Source organism: Alosa alosa, chromosome 21 (genome assembly GCF_017589495.1).
Source record: "Alosa alosa isolate M-15738 ecotype Scorff River chromosome 21, AALO_Geno_1.1, whole genome shotgun sequence".
NCBI lineage: Eukaryota > Metazoa > Chordata > Actinopteri > Clupeiformes > Clupeidae > Alosa > Alosa alosa.
This window is the reverse complement of record NC_063209.1, coordinates 2,183,185-2,195,840: the sequence shown is the minus strand read 5'-3', so window position 1 is coordinate 2,195,840 and position 12,656 is coordinate 2,183,185. Positions and strand designations below refer to the sequence as shown.

The following is a 12,656-nucleotide window of genomic DNA, read 5'->3' as shown; positions in this document are numbered from 1 at the left end:
CCCTTGTTCCATGCCTCTATGACAGTGACAAAGACAAATCTTTCTGCACACAAAAAAACAAAACAAGCATATGTCCTTGTTCAGGGAGTATACTTAGATAGGACAAGGCCAAACAAGGAAAACAACAAATACAAATATAGTACAAATACTTCTTTAACCTCAACCCATCTTTGAGCTGTCTGTTGTGCTACTGTGAGGATACAGCCACGTGAAAAGCTCATATAATATTGGGGAAGGATTTGAAAACTGCTTTCAGGCAAGCTCCATATAAACTGGACTCTTTTTCTGTGTGCATATAGGGAGTGGTGAGGTGTTTAGGTAGGGGGATGCTGAAGCTGACAGGATCTTGTTCAGTCACTCACCAGGCCGTCACAGTTGCTTATGGCCACAGCAGCACCCCGCGAGCCGACGATGTCTCCCACGTAGAGACAGCTGGTGTGCAGAGGCTTCGTGTGTGAGCCCTGGCCCTGCACCGTCCCCTCCTTCTCGTCGCTCTGCCACTCCATCTTGGCTCCGGGAGCCACCAGTCGTGAGTTGAGTCTCAGACGCAGGTGTAACTCCCGGCCGAAGATGGTCACGTTGTAGTAGAGACGCTCCTGGTCGCCGCTGTTGCTGTTGCTGTGACCGCTCATCTCTTGCCCGCCCAGGTCATGGGTGTCACTGGCCAAACCCGCCTCTCTGCGCCAGCGCCTACGGAACTGCCCCCCACTCACATGGCTAGATGAGACGCCATGCGCGAGGAAGCGGCCCTCTGCATCCGTGAGCATTGGCCTCACCAGTCCATAGTCCCCAAGCTTATGCTGCAGGGAATCTGTAGAGCAGGAAGAAGAAACACCAAGAGGTGACAATGAGCTCTGAGGAAGCAAACGTCCTGTCTTTCAATATTTTCACATCACTGCTGCAACATTCTGCAAATAACTATAGAAGACAGTTTTGCCACGGTACCAACAACCAATGAAAACAGTTATTTTGCATCCCATGATGTTGGCCTCAGCCTACATGTATGACCTACAAAAGTGCTTCATGTCAGTTGTAGAAGTAATGGTTTTATGTTGTATTATTATTTCTTAAGTCACCCCGTCACTGCAAAGCAAAGAAAACTTGATTTTTTTTTACTACAAGGGATTTACTGTTCAAAATGAATGTCATTAGGCCTACAGCACGCCCACTACTACTCGTAATATTCTGTTAGATTTTCAGTTGCCCAGGAAGACTCGGTCTTCCATAGCGGTTTCACTCACAGGTCACATTTCACAAGAATATGCTACAAAATATGGCGGCAAAGTCTAGTCACTGCAACGGGAGTGTTTTCAAAATATATGTTTTGTTGACACCACTTAACCTGTCTACTGTAGCCTAGCCCACTCTATGCATCTACGAGATTATGCGGTTTTGCGTGTTATTCCAGACCAAACCCCACCCTGGACTCAAGGACACCGACTCTCTGAGCAGCGCGTGTAAATCGGGAGATCGGCTCGGTGTCTGATACGCGGTTTAACTTCTGCACTGTTCCCAGAAGCCAAAGAGATCAAGGTGATAATTGTACTCTTTACACACTGAATAACATATTCTCACTGTCATGGCACTCCCAGTAAGCTACTGAGAACTCTCCTGATAGCTTCCAATTCTGTTCAACTCAGAAACCACCTGCGCGTGCGTGAATAAGAAGCACTCTTGTTTAGGACTCACACCTTTCTAGATCAACAATCTCCCGACATAGCCTACACAACACATTTATTAATTGTAGTTTATACTTGAACATACATAAAAAGTAGGGCAGATATCAGAAATTTCTGCTATACATGCAGAAATACATGCGTCTTACCGATAACTTAGATAACCATCTAATAGATGGATAGCCTATCTAAAGCGTAAACTGAACAGTAGCATTCTCGCAGACACCTACAGTTGATGTAAACATGTAAATCCTTGCACAACACCTCTTCATGTTAAGGGTCGATTTCTTCAAAGTTACCACTGAGAGGCCCTTCTTTTTTTCCATAGAAATTGTAATTAGCAGTGTTGTCCTTAGAATGTGATGAACAGACAAATTATTCAGATATGGTAGCCTACAATAGCTTGCATATTTGCTCTAACGCACAGCAATTCTACTTTAAGCCTAATTGCAGTTTAATTTAGCCATCTTGTCCTGTTAGAGATGACATCCGCCCTCACATTAGTATGCAAATATTCTCAGTTTTTTTCTTCAAAAGAAAACCTGCACGATGTCCGTTACCTGATGTTAACATTACTTGACAATTAGATTAAGCATTTGTAATCGAACCATTTAAGCTTCAAATGTAGGCTATAAGATAATATAAGCCTACAGTTCAAATGTGAAAGTTGTGAAAAGAAGATCTGAGCCCTTTTTTATTAGATATGTTGGCCTAGGCTAAGATTGTCCGCCGGTAGGCTATTCCTTGCAGGAGACAATAGAAATATAACAATGTCAATATCCTGCTATTCTTCCGATGTGACAGATCAATAACTGCATTGATCACTATGAAAGCGATTGTTGCAGTTACAGTTCATGTGTGTTAATGTTAATAGTCCTATCACATTTTCCCATCAGATCATTTAGTTCTGCCCGTAGCGTATCTCCAGTGAGATGAGGAGTGTGCACTTCAAAACAGTGACTGATTACAAAGCAGACAAAAAATTCCACGAGTGAAGTGCTGGGAATTTCTATAAATCTATAGACTACTGAGCCACCTATGCTGACACACTGGGATGATGGATAGTACGAACACAAGCTTGTCACAGACACAAGGTGAGGGTCGGTCAAGGGTTTGCCCAGCACACTTCAGAGCGCTGACTGAAAGTGTAAATTGATAAACTGACTCACATACCTATGCTACTGGAGATAAAGAGACCGCTCGTTTGCAGAAAGGCCGGCAACATTATTAAAATGGTAAATCCGGGCGAAAGATCCATAGCAGCTCCGAACTGCGCGGGTACGAGAGACGGACTTTGGGATCCAGCGTGTTGAAGTTCCCCGTGACCAGCAACCGCCACGCCAGCAACAGCCGCCTGCAACTTACTGCAAAGTGCACCAAGAGAGACCGCACTTCTCTCTCTCTCTCTCTCCCTCTCTCTCTCTCTCTCTCTCTCTCTCTCAGCTACCCTACTGAGTCGACATGCACATGCACACACATTACACACGCGCGCGTTCTCTCACACACGCGCCCACACACTCGCGCTCAACAGTACGGAAGGTTCACAGAATTCCTCTTGCTTCAGGGCGTGGGGCGTTTACACGGTAGGCTATATCTGACCAATCATGAAAACTTTTCAAGAGTGATGGTTTAAATATACTAACTTCTTCTGTTATTGTCTGGTCTTTGTGGCAAAGGTGAAAAACTCAGTGAACATGCTAGTCACCTCCGCTGGGTTTGGTCCGCTAAAATTCGAGGTTACATCGCAGACCCTTTACTGAAGCAGCGGCATAAGGCACAAAGACTGTCGATACAAGAGCTCCCCCTGTGGCAAGTGAATTACACAAAAGGTCAATATAATTTATTGCAAGATTTGAAGTGAAATTAAAATGTGTATTGCTAAATTAATATTAAATGTAAGATGTATAATGCAAAATTATGTTCATCAATAGTTAACTCACACTTTTATGGAATGGAGGCCTACTGCCATAGAGGACAAGACAGATTGACCAGTTTCTGGTGGTTAATTCTATATTGATGCACATTTGTGAAGATAAAATGGTAGGCCTATGGTGTAATGTGAAGCAGCCCAATAAATGTTTGCCACAAGGTCATCACAGATCATAGGCTACATCTAAAAATGGTTGCTTTCAGAGAATTATGCTGAAATTTGGCCCTGTCAGGGATTTAGATCCCTGCTCTGAATAAAACAAACATCATATATCTAGTCCATCTTCTGCATGCACACACCCAGGGAAATGTCACATTTTTTTAAAATCCCACACCGAACGGCTACTGCTGAGCACCTTTGCTTCCCACTCTTTCCCCATCGCTGTGGCGTTGCCATGGTGACACCAAGCCCTGCGCCCTGAAAAGTACACTTCTAAGGATTGGAACACATTAATATCACTCCTCACACAGCCCCTGTTTGTGTAATGTTATTACAGGAGCTCATCAAGAAGATAAGCGGGGGATAGGCTGAGGGAAAGAGGATGCGTGTGCAAGTGTATGACTAACAGATTTGATCTTGCAATGATTAGAAGATTTATGTATAAAAAGTAAGTACACAGCAATGGCCAAAAGAAGGATTATCTAAATGCAGAATCTCTCTTACAGTAAAAGAAGTTTAATTCAGGTAAGGAGGAGTAGTCTTTGTAAACAAATAGCAGGAGTTCAAACTTCGTCAGGATGCCGAGGCTCCTTTCAGCTAAAGAATGTGCCTTCAGACAATCACATGATATGTCAGAGATCCTTTGTCTACAAACCTGGATATTCTGACAGGTGATTTAACCTCTAACAGCAAACATGTTTTGATACTCTCTTTCTCTCTATCTCCCTCTCTTTCAGATGAATTTTGATGAGCATGTAGACCTTTCCTTTTCAGAGCTCTCGGAAATCAAGGAATGCTTTGTGTCCTTGTGAAGGTCAAACAAATGGCAACCATTTGTTTGCCATATATTAGCATGTCTTATGAGCAAAGGGACATATTTTTAATTGTGCTCTTAAAAGTTATGTTATTACAGATCTTATCAAATGACAACTTGGAATCTATGCATAAGGTTTTGGAACATCGTATAATCGTTCATTAAGATTTAAATTAGGCGTTGTGTTTGTTCATAAAATATTCATTAGAAATCTGACAATTCAGTTTCAGATTAAATCACTGTCATTGATAACAGAGAACATTTATAAAATATACATTCATTGTTTACTCATATACTTTCTGTGCCATTTGCTTGTCTTTACTCAGGGCACATAATGTAGGTTATACAGTAGACACATTCCTATCTAACCACTGAGTCAATCTGCTATACAGTACACACATTCCTATGCAGAGATGTTAAAATCTGGCTCCAGAAAGTAAAAGTTTTCCAACCATTCACTTAATCAGCTGATTCTTATCAGCACAACTCTTAAGCCAGGTAGATCCGCTAATCAGTGAAATCACCTGTGTTAAGTGCACAGGTAGAATCAATACATGGCAGGACTTTTACTTTCTGAAGTCGGACTTTTACATCTCTGTTCCTTGTAACCATTGAGTCTGTCTTCTATACTGTTGTGTATGTTACTTTTTATCAGAGACGCATGGAGACGCAGCTTGCATGAAACTAGTAGCTTCTTTTAATAAACAGCACAGAGCGGTGGCAGCAAAACCTAATAACCAATAATAACCAATAATAACCAATCAACATAGGATCTCATTCTATAGGCATTTCTAATCGCCAACTCTTACAGAACTGACTACTAAGACACCAGTGGGTTACTCAAAACACTATAATTCCTCCCTCCTAGATAGAAACTAATAAACGTAATGACATTTCAAGCTAGGTCTTAACATTACACTTTTTTTTTTTTCATCATATAAACTTAAAGCACCTGGAAAACAACTGTAATGAACATTGTTCAATGTTAAGACATTTGCAATTAGATGTAACTAAGTAGTTATTCTTCTATCAATCTTTGAGGGGGCCTATGGACACGAATGGGGTAACGTCCCTCATCGCTAGGCGTGTCCGCCTGATTTCCCACAGGGACACTGGTGTCGGTGGAAGACGAAGGAATAGGGACAGGCTGACAGTCCATTGATTGAGAGAGGTGGTGTTGTGGGCCCTTCTGTTTCAGCAGCAGTGGACACCATGGACAAATCTTTATCTGGAGTCAGTCCTGATTTCCTCAGCTGGTCAACATGGCGCCGCCAAACAACGCCTGATGCTACTTCAACGGCCAGGGGGCCATGACGTTCTTTTACTGTAGCCAGGACCCATTTGTGGTCTCCTCTGTAGCTCCTTGCCAATACACTCTGTCCAATGGCAAAGTGTCGCAGTTTTCCTCCACAGGGTCCCTGAGCCTGTTGGAGTTGTCTGTCTTGGACAGTGCGTCTTCTATTTGGCTGGAGTAGATCCAATCTGGAACGAAGATGACGCCCCAGGAACAGCATGGCTGGTGTCTGGTTGGTGGTGGCATGTGTAGCATTCCTGTAGGCGAACAGGAAGTTACTCAGTTTATGGTGGAGAGTGATATTGTCATTCTGCATTGCCCTAAGGGCTTGTTTCAAAGTCTGAACTAACCTTTCTGCTTGACCAGGGGGCTGAAGTGATGTGACGCATCCCATTTCTTCTCAAAAATGTCTGGAACTCTTCACTTGTGAATTGGGGCCCGTTATCACTGACAAGTTGCTCTGGAACTCCAGTTCTGGCAAAGAGATCCCTCAGCACTGTAATTGTTTGACTTGTTGTGGTGGAGTTCATGGTGAAAACTTCTGGCCATTTGGAACATGCATCCACCACCACTAGGAAGTTTGTGCCCATGAAGGGCCCTGCAAAGTCAACATGAATGCGTTGCCATGAAGATGCAGGCCATTCCCACTGGTGAAGTGGGGCATGTGCCGGTTCGTTTTGCACCTGTTGGCAGCCCGGGCATTGCATTGCTACACGGTCAATATCCTGGTCAATTCCGGGCCACCACATAAAGCTCCTTGCTAGTGCCTTCATTTTCACCACTCCCAGATGGCCAGAATGGAGTTCTTCTAAAACCTTCGTTCTGAGGCTACTCAGTATGATAACTCTTACCCCCCACATGACACAGCCAGCATTCAAGGTAAGTTCACTTCTACGCTGATAGAAAGGAGCTAAGGTGGTTTTGTGGGCTGCTGTCCAGCCAGCTTGTGTGGCTGTGTAAACCTGAGACAATGCCTTGTCACGTCTAGTCTCAGCCTGTACCATTTCTGCTGTGACAGGTGGGCTTTCAATTTGGCCGAGGGTGAACATATCTAATGCGTAGCAGTCATCCTGTTTGTTTTTGATATTGTCCAGAGGCAAACGTGACAGTCCGTCTGCGTTCGCGTGGTCCCCAGTCTGGGCAAGAATCTGTGATAATAGTTCACAAACCCCAGAAAGGATCTCAACTGCGAAACATCTTGAGGTCGAGGGGCCTTTAACACTGCCTGGACCTTTTCTTGACACTTATGTAGCCCATTCGCATCAATGGTGTGTCCACAATACGTGACGCTGGACTTGAGGAATTCACATTTGTCTCTCCGTGCCCGGAGTCCATAGTCTTCCAGCCTCTTCAGGACCTGTCTCAGGTTCTCTAGGTGCTCAGTATCAGTGGCCCCCGTGACAATGATGTCATCGAGGTAGCATTGTGTGCCTGGTACTCCTTGTAACACCTGGTCCATGGCCCGTTGCCATATTGCTGGTGCTGAGGCCACTCCGAACACAAGTCTATTGTAGCGGTACAAAACCTTTATGGTATTGATGGTCAAAAATGTCTTTGAGTCCTCCTCCATTTCCATCTGGAGGTATGCTTCTGCTAAGTCCACCTTTGAAAAACGCTGCCCAAAAATATCAAAAAAGCAAAAATATCCTTAATCCTCGGTAGTTGGTATTGCTCAACCTGGAGCGCTGGGTTAATTGTGACTTTAAAATCGCCACAAAGCCTGACCGTGACGACTGGAACCACTGGGGTTGCCCAGGGACTCCAGTCGACTCTGGAAAGTATTCCATCAGCTTCTAGCCGGTCAAGTTCCTTCCCTACTACAGGCCGTATGGCATAGGGGACAGGGCGTGCCTTATGAAATGTTGCCTGAGCTCCATCTTTGAGTGTGATTTTCCCCTTTATACCCTTCGAAGTGTTCCAATCCCCTCTTTGAACACTGCTGCAGCTTCTTCCAATACCTGGTCCAGCTTGACCTCAGTTGATTGTGGTGTTGCAGGCTTTTTATGACACTCCAATCGAGCCTCAGCTTTCTCAGCCATTGACGTCCCCAGAGTGGTGCACTTCCTCTCTCCAGAACATACAGGTTCAACACCTCTTCCTGACCATTATACTCCATCTGTACAGACTGTACACCAACAGGAACAACTTTCTCTCCTGTATAAGTTTTGAGAAGCATGGAAGTTGGTTTCAACTTTGTTTTGCCAAAAAGTGTGTCATAGTCTTTTATTGATATTACTGAAACAGCTGAGCCAGTGTCCAATTCCATTTTTATCATCTGTCCATTTACTTTTGGAGTGAACCAAATCATCTGTTTATCCCTACCATGTATGCTGTGCAATTGCAGACTGGCCAATGCGTCCTCACTTTCACTATCTGATATTTCAGTAACATTATGCACGCGTCTGTTGCCCCTACGATTGTCTCTGGTGTCAGTCTTGGCTTTGTCACTGCGGCAGACTCGCTGAATATGTCCAGTTTTCCCACATTTCCTACATTGTTCGTTTCTGAATCTACACTGAGATGATAAATGATAGCCACCACACCTGTAGCATTGTTCTGACTGCCTTTGCGTAGCTCCTTTCATGGCCAGCTGATTCACATTTTCGGTTTTCACATCACCCTGTAGTTCAAGTGCATCCTTTGCCGCTGTTTCCATCAAAACTGAAATTTCCAAAGCCCTTTTGAATGTGAGGTCAGCCTCCGTCAACAGTCTTTTCTGAATTCCTTCATGACGAATGCCACAGACTAAACGGTCCCGTAATGCGTCGTTTAAACCAGTCCCAAATTGACAATGTTCTGACAGTCTTTTCAGCTCAGCAACGTATGCCACTACCGTTTCTTCCTTATTTTGATTCCGTTTATGAAACCTATAACCTTCCGCAATTACCAGCGGTTTAGGTGATAAATGTGCACGCATTACCTCCACAATGTCGCAATGTCGAATATACTTCTTGTCGGCAGGTTTCTCTGGGGCTGTTAAGTTGCGGAGAAGGCTGTACGCTTTCCCACCCATCACACTTAGCAGGACAGGAACATATTTATCCGCCTCCACTTCGTTGGCAACAAAAAATTGTTGAAGTCGTTCGACATAAGTGTTCCAGTCCTCCGAGGAGCTATCCAATGCATCGAGCCTGCCTATGTAGTATGCCATGTTAGCTGGAGGTACTCACACCAGAGCCGTTTTTGTAGTTTCCAAACTTTTAGTGTAACTTCCTTCCTGAAGTCACAGAATGTCCGTATGTCGTGATTTAATCACAGACATTGGCATAGCGTTTTTATCCTCGACGCCACTGTTGTGTATGTTACTTTTTATCAGAGACGCAGCTTGCATGAAACTAGTAGCTTCGTTTAATAAACAGCACAGAGCGGTGGCAGCAAAACAGGCATAACCAATCAACATAGGATCTCATTCTATAGGCATTACTAATCGCCAACTCTTACAGAACTGACTACTAAGACACCAGTGGGTTACTCAAAACACTGCATATGCTGCCTTCTATACTTCTATTCCTGTGTAACCACTGAGTCAGTCTGGTTAGCTCTGTGTATAAGCCTAATTGATCAAACAGAAGCATGTTTCCATAGATTAAAACTTGAAATAAATGATCAGATTATAAATGATTCAATAACTCAATAGTTTATAAATTAAAGTTATATTATGTTCTTGACCCTTTCAACAAGAAAAACAAAAACAACGCTTGAACGTTCTATTTTGTTCCCAATCTACTTCCGCTTCATTAAAATAACATATGGAATGTTAAAACGGAAGCCTTGTGGGAACAACTATGATGCTGATAATGGAATTGTCTTGAAACAGTCACGAAGAATCCAGACTGATTTCAGTTGGAAATTTGTAGCCTAGCCTAGCCTATTCTTTCTAATCTGAAACAAAAACATTAAAGGACCAGTATGTAGGAAATAATGGAAAATAAATTGTAACCATTCCAAAAATTATCACCATAAGAGTAAGGAAACACGATGAATTGAAGTAATGGCTTATTTGACAACATTACTATAACCCGTAAAACCCGTTAAAAAAATTAGTTACGGGGCGGAATCTCTTGGAGTTTTCGTTTTTTTTGTATGTTTTGAAGGATTTAATTCTAGAATAGCGTATTAGCCTAATAATGGGCCTAATTCTCCTATTTGGGTTGCCAGATTAGCAAAGGCCAACTGTCAACAGCTGTCAGTTGTAGTCATGAACGAGTAGTCTTCGAGAGGCAGGCAAATTTCCAAAATTAAAACAAGAAACCAATTAAGTGGACATCGGAGGAGCCTTCCTGAGATGGTGGCGTCTTCGTCAAACGAAGAATATCAAGTCTGACGCAGAGCTGGCCATATTTCTTCATGACAGGAAGGCTAAACTTCTTTTGCATCGCTACAGTAACTTCAGCTAAATATGTTACGTTGGTTAGAGAGGTATTTTTTGTTTTCACTGTTTCACTGATCACCTCGTTGAAGTTATACAGTAGACTAGGCTTAATTAGAGCCTACTTTTTTTTTGCATCAAGCTGGGGCTAGAGATGATGGCCTTTGGCGAACAGTTTAGGCCTACTCAAAAGGAATAAAACCAAATTTGGCGAAATCTCACACTTTTTCCCCTTTCCACTTTGCGCAGTAATTTCATTAATTCCAATCGGAGGAAAGAAAGACACATGCATTTTTCTTGTTTAATTAATTTGGTAGTCTTATTATCGGCTATAAGCCTAATGCAAAACCATTTTCTGATATTTTGCATAGATTGGCTATATGAAGATATCGATAGGCATAAACAGGGCGCACATTTTTTTTAGGCCAGAAGTGTCAAGTCATAGGTCTATTTAATCAAGGGTTTCTCCCCCGGGATATCTAAAAAAATGAGCTGTTGAATATGCAATCGTGAGAAGGAAAGAGCAGTAATCTTACCATGTCTGACTACTCAAGTGAACAAAGTGCAGGGCTGAAGCGCAGGCTAAACATATGAGCACAATTAAATGCACCTCTAATATGCTAGGATGGCTAGGATATTTTTGTCTAATTTGTGTTAAGTGAAATAGATCAAGCTTTTCTGTTCTTGCTGTTTGTCTCACGATACAGCCCGTGCTGAAACCTATAGAAAGCCGAATAGGCAAGATGTTTTGTGGTGCGCCGGAAAATTAGACATTTTTTTTATTTATTTTTTTATGGGGTAGCCACTGGCCTCGTGACCTCATAAGCTATACCATTAATGAAAGCAAAACATAAACAAAACAGTCAGCTGCCTCTTCATAAAATAACAAAGACACCTTCATAAACAATAACAAGTTTTATTGTGAGACAGCGTGTCGTATCGGTAGGCTATATTAAAAGCAGAAGATTTGCTAGGGTGTTGATAGGGTAATTAGGATGGTTGCTAGTGTGTTGCTAGGGTACATATGGTGGTTGCTATGCTAAATAACATGGTTGCTATGGTGGTTGTAGGGTCACATTAAAGTGGTGGTTGCTAGGTTGTTGCTAGGGTAATTAAGATGGTTGCTAGGGTGTTGCTAGGGTACATATGGTGGTTGTTACGCTAAATAATGTGGTTGCTAGGGTTAAAGCCAAACCATGTGTATTACAGGTCATGTAAAAAATATATCTTTTTTTAAAGCCAATCCACATACATACAGGTCATGTACATGGTCTACTGTGGATCTACAAAGATTTGTTTTACATAACTAGTGCTGGCTAGATATAAAGAAAATCTGGTTTAAAATAGAGATAATAGAGGTTTTAATTGTGTGTTCCCAGGGGCATGGAACTCGGCTTCATCCAAAGATTCCAAAGGTACCTCATTTTTGAAAATCAGACATGCGGGTCAAAAGTTACATGCACACACCTTCACAGACACAGACAGCCCAGCTTCATAATTTGGTTGTTAAGTCCGACGTCTCAGTCCCAACAGCTTTTTGTTAAAAAACGTTTACTAGTGCAGCCAGCCGTTTTTTGCAACTTGTAAACCTTGTCACCATCACCTCCGTTTTATTGAGGGTAAAACAAAAACTTTAACAGAGCAATTACTGTGGCTGTGCAGCCAGATGATACAATCAAGGGTTACGTGCAGGCTTAGGAGTAGTGCAGAGTAGTAGGATAGCAATTTTCTTATAGGAACACTATGCAAGATGCACCTTTACAAAGCCAATTTGATGGTAAACAAACTTGTAATAGGCGAATCATTCATCTAGCATAGCTATACAGCATAGACGTAGCGAGTCCCTACCGAGAAAACCAGCCATGCAACTTCCAAGAGCGGCGCCCCGACAAATCACGCGAGAATCTTGAAACATTACCTTGTGAGTAGATATAGCTCTTTGGAGAGTTTATTTTACTGTCTATGGAGAAAACCGAGCGTCTCTGAAAGCCGTTGGACCCAGAAAAAGATGTATTAGCCTATTATTGCATCATCACTTCATAACCGAATTATGCAGCTGCCAGATGGCTTAGAACTCTGCTAGGTAATCACAATCAAGACTTGATCAAGACCACTAATAAGTACGTGTAAGTTCAGTGTAAATTGACCCATAGTCCTGTTGTTCAAGCTCATCACATGCAACCCATAGGAAAAAGAATGAGACAATTTGGGACAACATAGACCAAGTTATGGACAGGCAGCTTAAAGCAGACCCATGGGGCAGTGGGGAGTTACTTTCAGTTTCCGTTTTGATGCCCTAATGATGTTAGAATTGCATGAATACTTCATGTAAACTTAAACAATTTCAAACAAATTAAACAATTTCATTGGAATTATTTGATCAAATTGGGTAACCAAATGTCAAATGTCAAAAA

At 42.5% G+C, this 12,656-nt stretch overlaps 1 protein-coding gene and 1 long non-coding RNA gene across 3 annotated transcripts in view; one reads left to right on the top strand and one right to left on the bottom strand.

Moving 5' to 3' along the window:
* Nucleotides 1-3,071, bottom strand: part of LOC125286579 (A disintegrin and metalloproteinase with thrombospondin motifs 2-like) — a 122,548-nt gene extending 119,477 nt beyond the window's left edge. For both annotated transcript variants that reach the window (XM_048231768.1, XM_048231769.1), the window contains exons 1-2: nt 2,850-3,071; nt 363-811 (exon numbers count right to left, since the gene is read on the bottom strand). In XM_048231768.1, the coding sequence (XP_048087725.1) occupies nt 363-811; nt 2,850-2,934 (534 nt within the window). In that variant the 5' untranslated portion in view covers nt 2,935-3,071. The remainder of the gene's footprint in view (nt 1-362; nt 812-2,849) is intronic.
* Nucleotides 3,072-3,209: 138 nt separating this feature from the next.
* LOC125286529 lies at nt 3,210-4,160 on the top strand. The gene is made up of 3 exons (XR_007192194.1): nt 3,210-3,259; nt 3,353-3,505; nt 4,103-4,160. It is a non-coding gene; the product is annotated as an uncharacterized LOC125286529 (long non-coding RNA).
* Nucleotides 4,161-12,656: the final 8,496 nt, after the last annotated feature.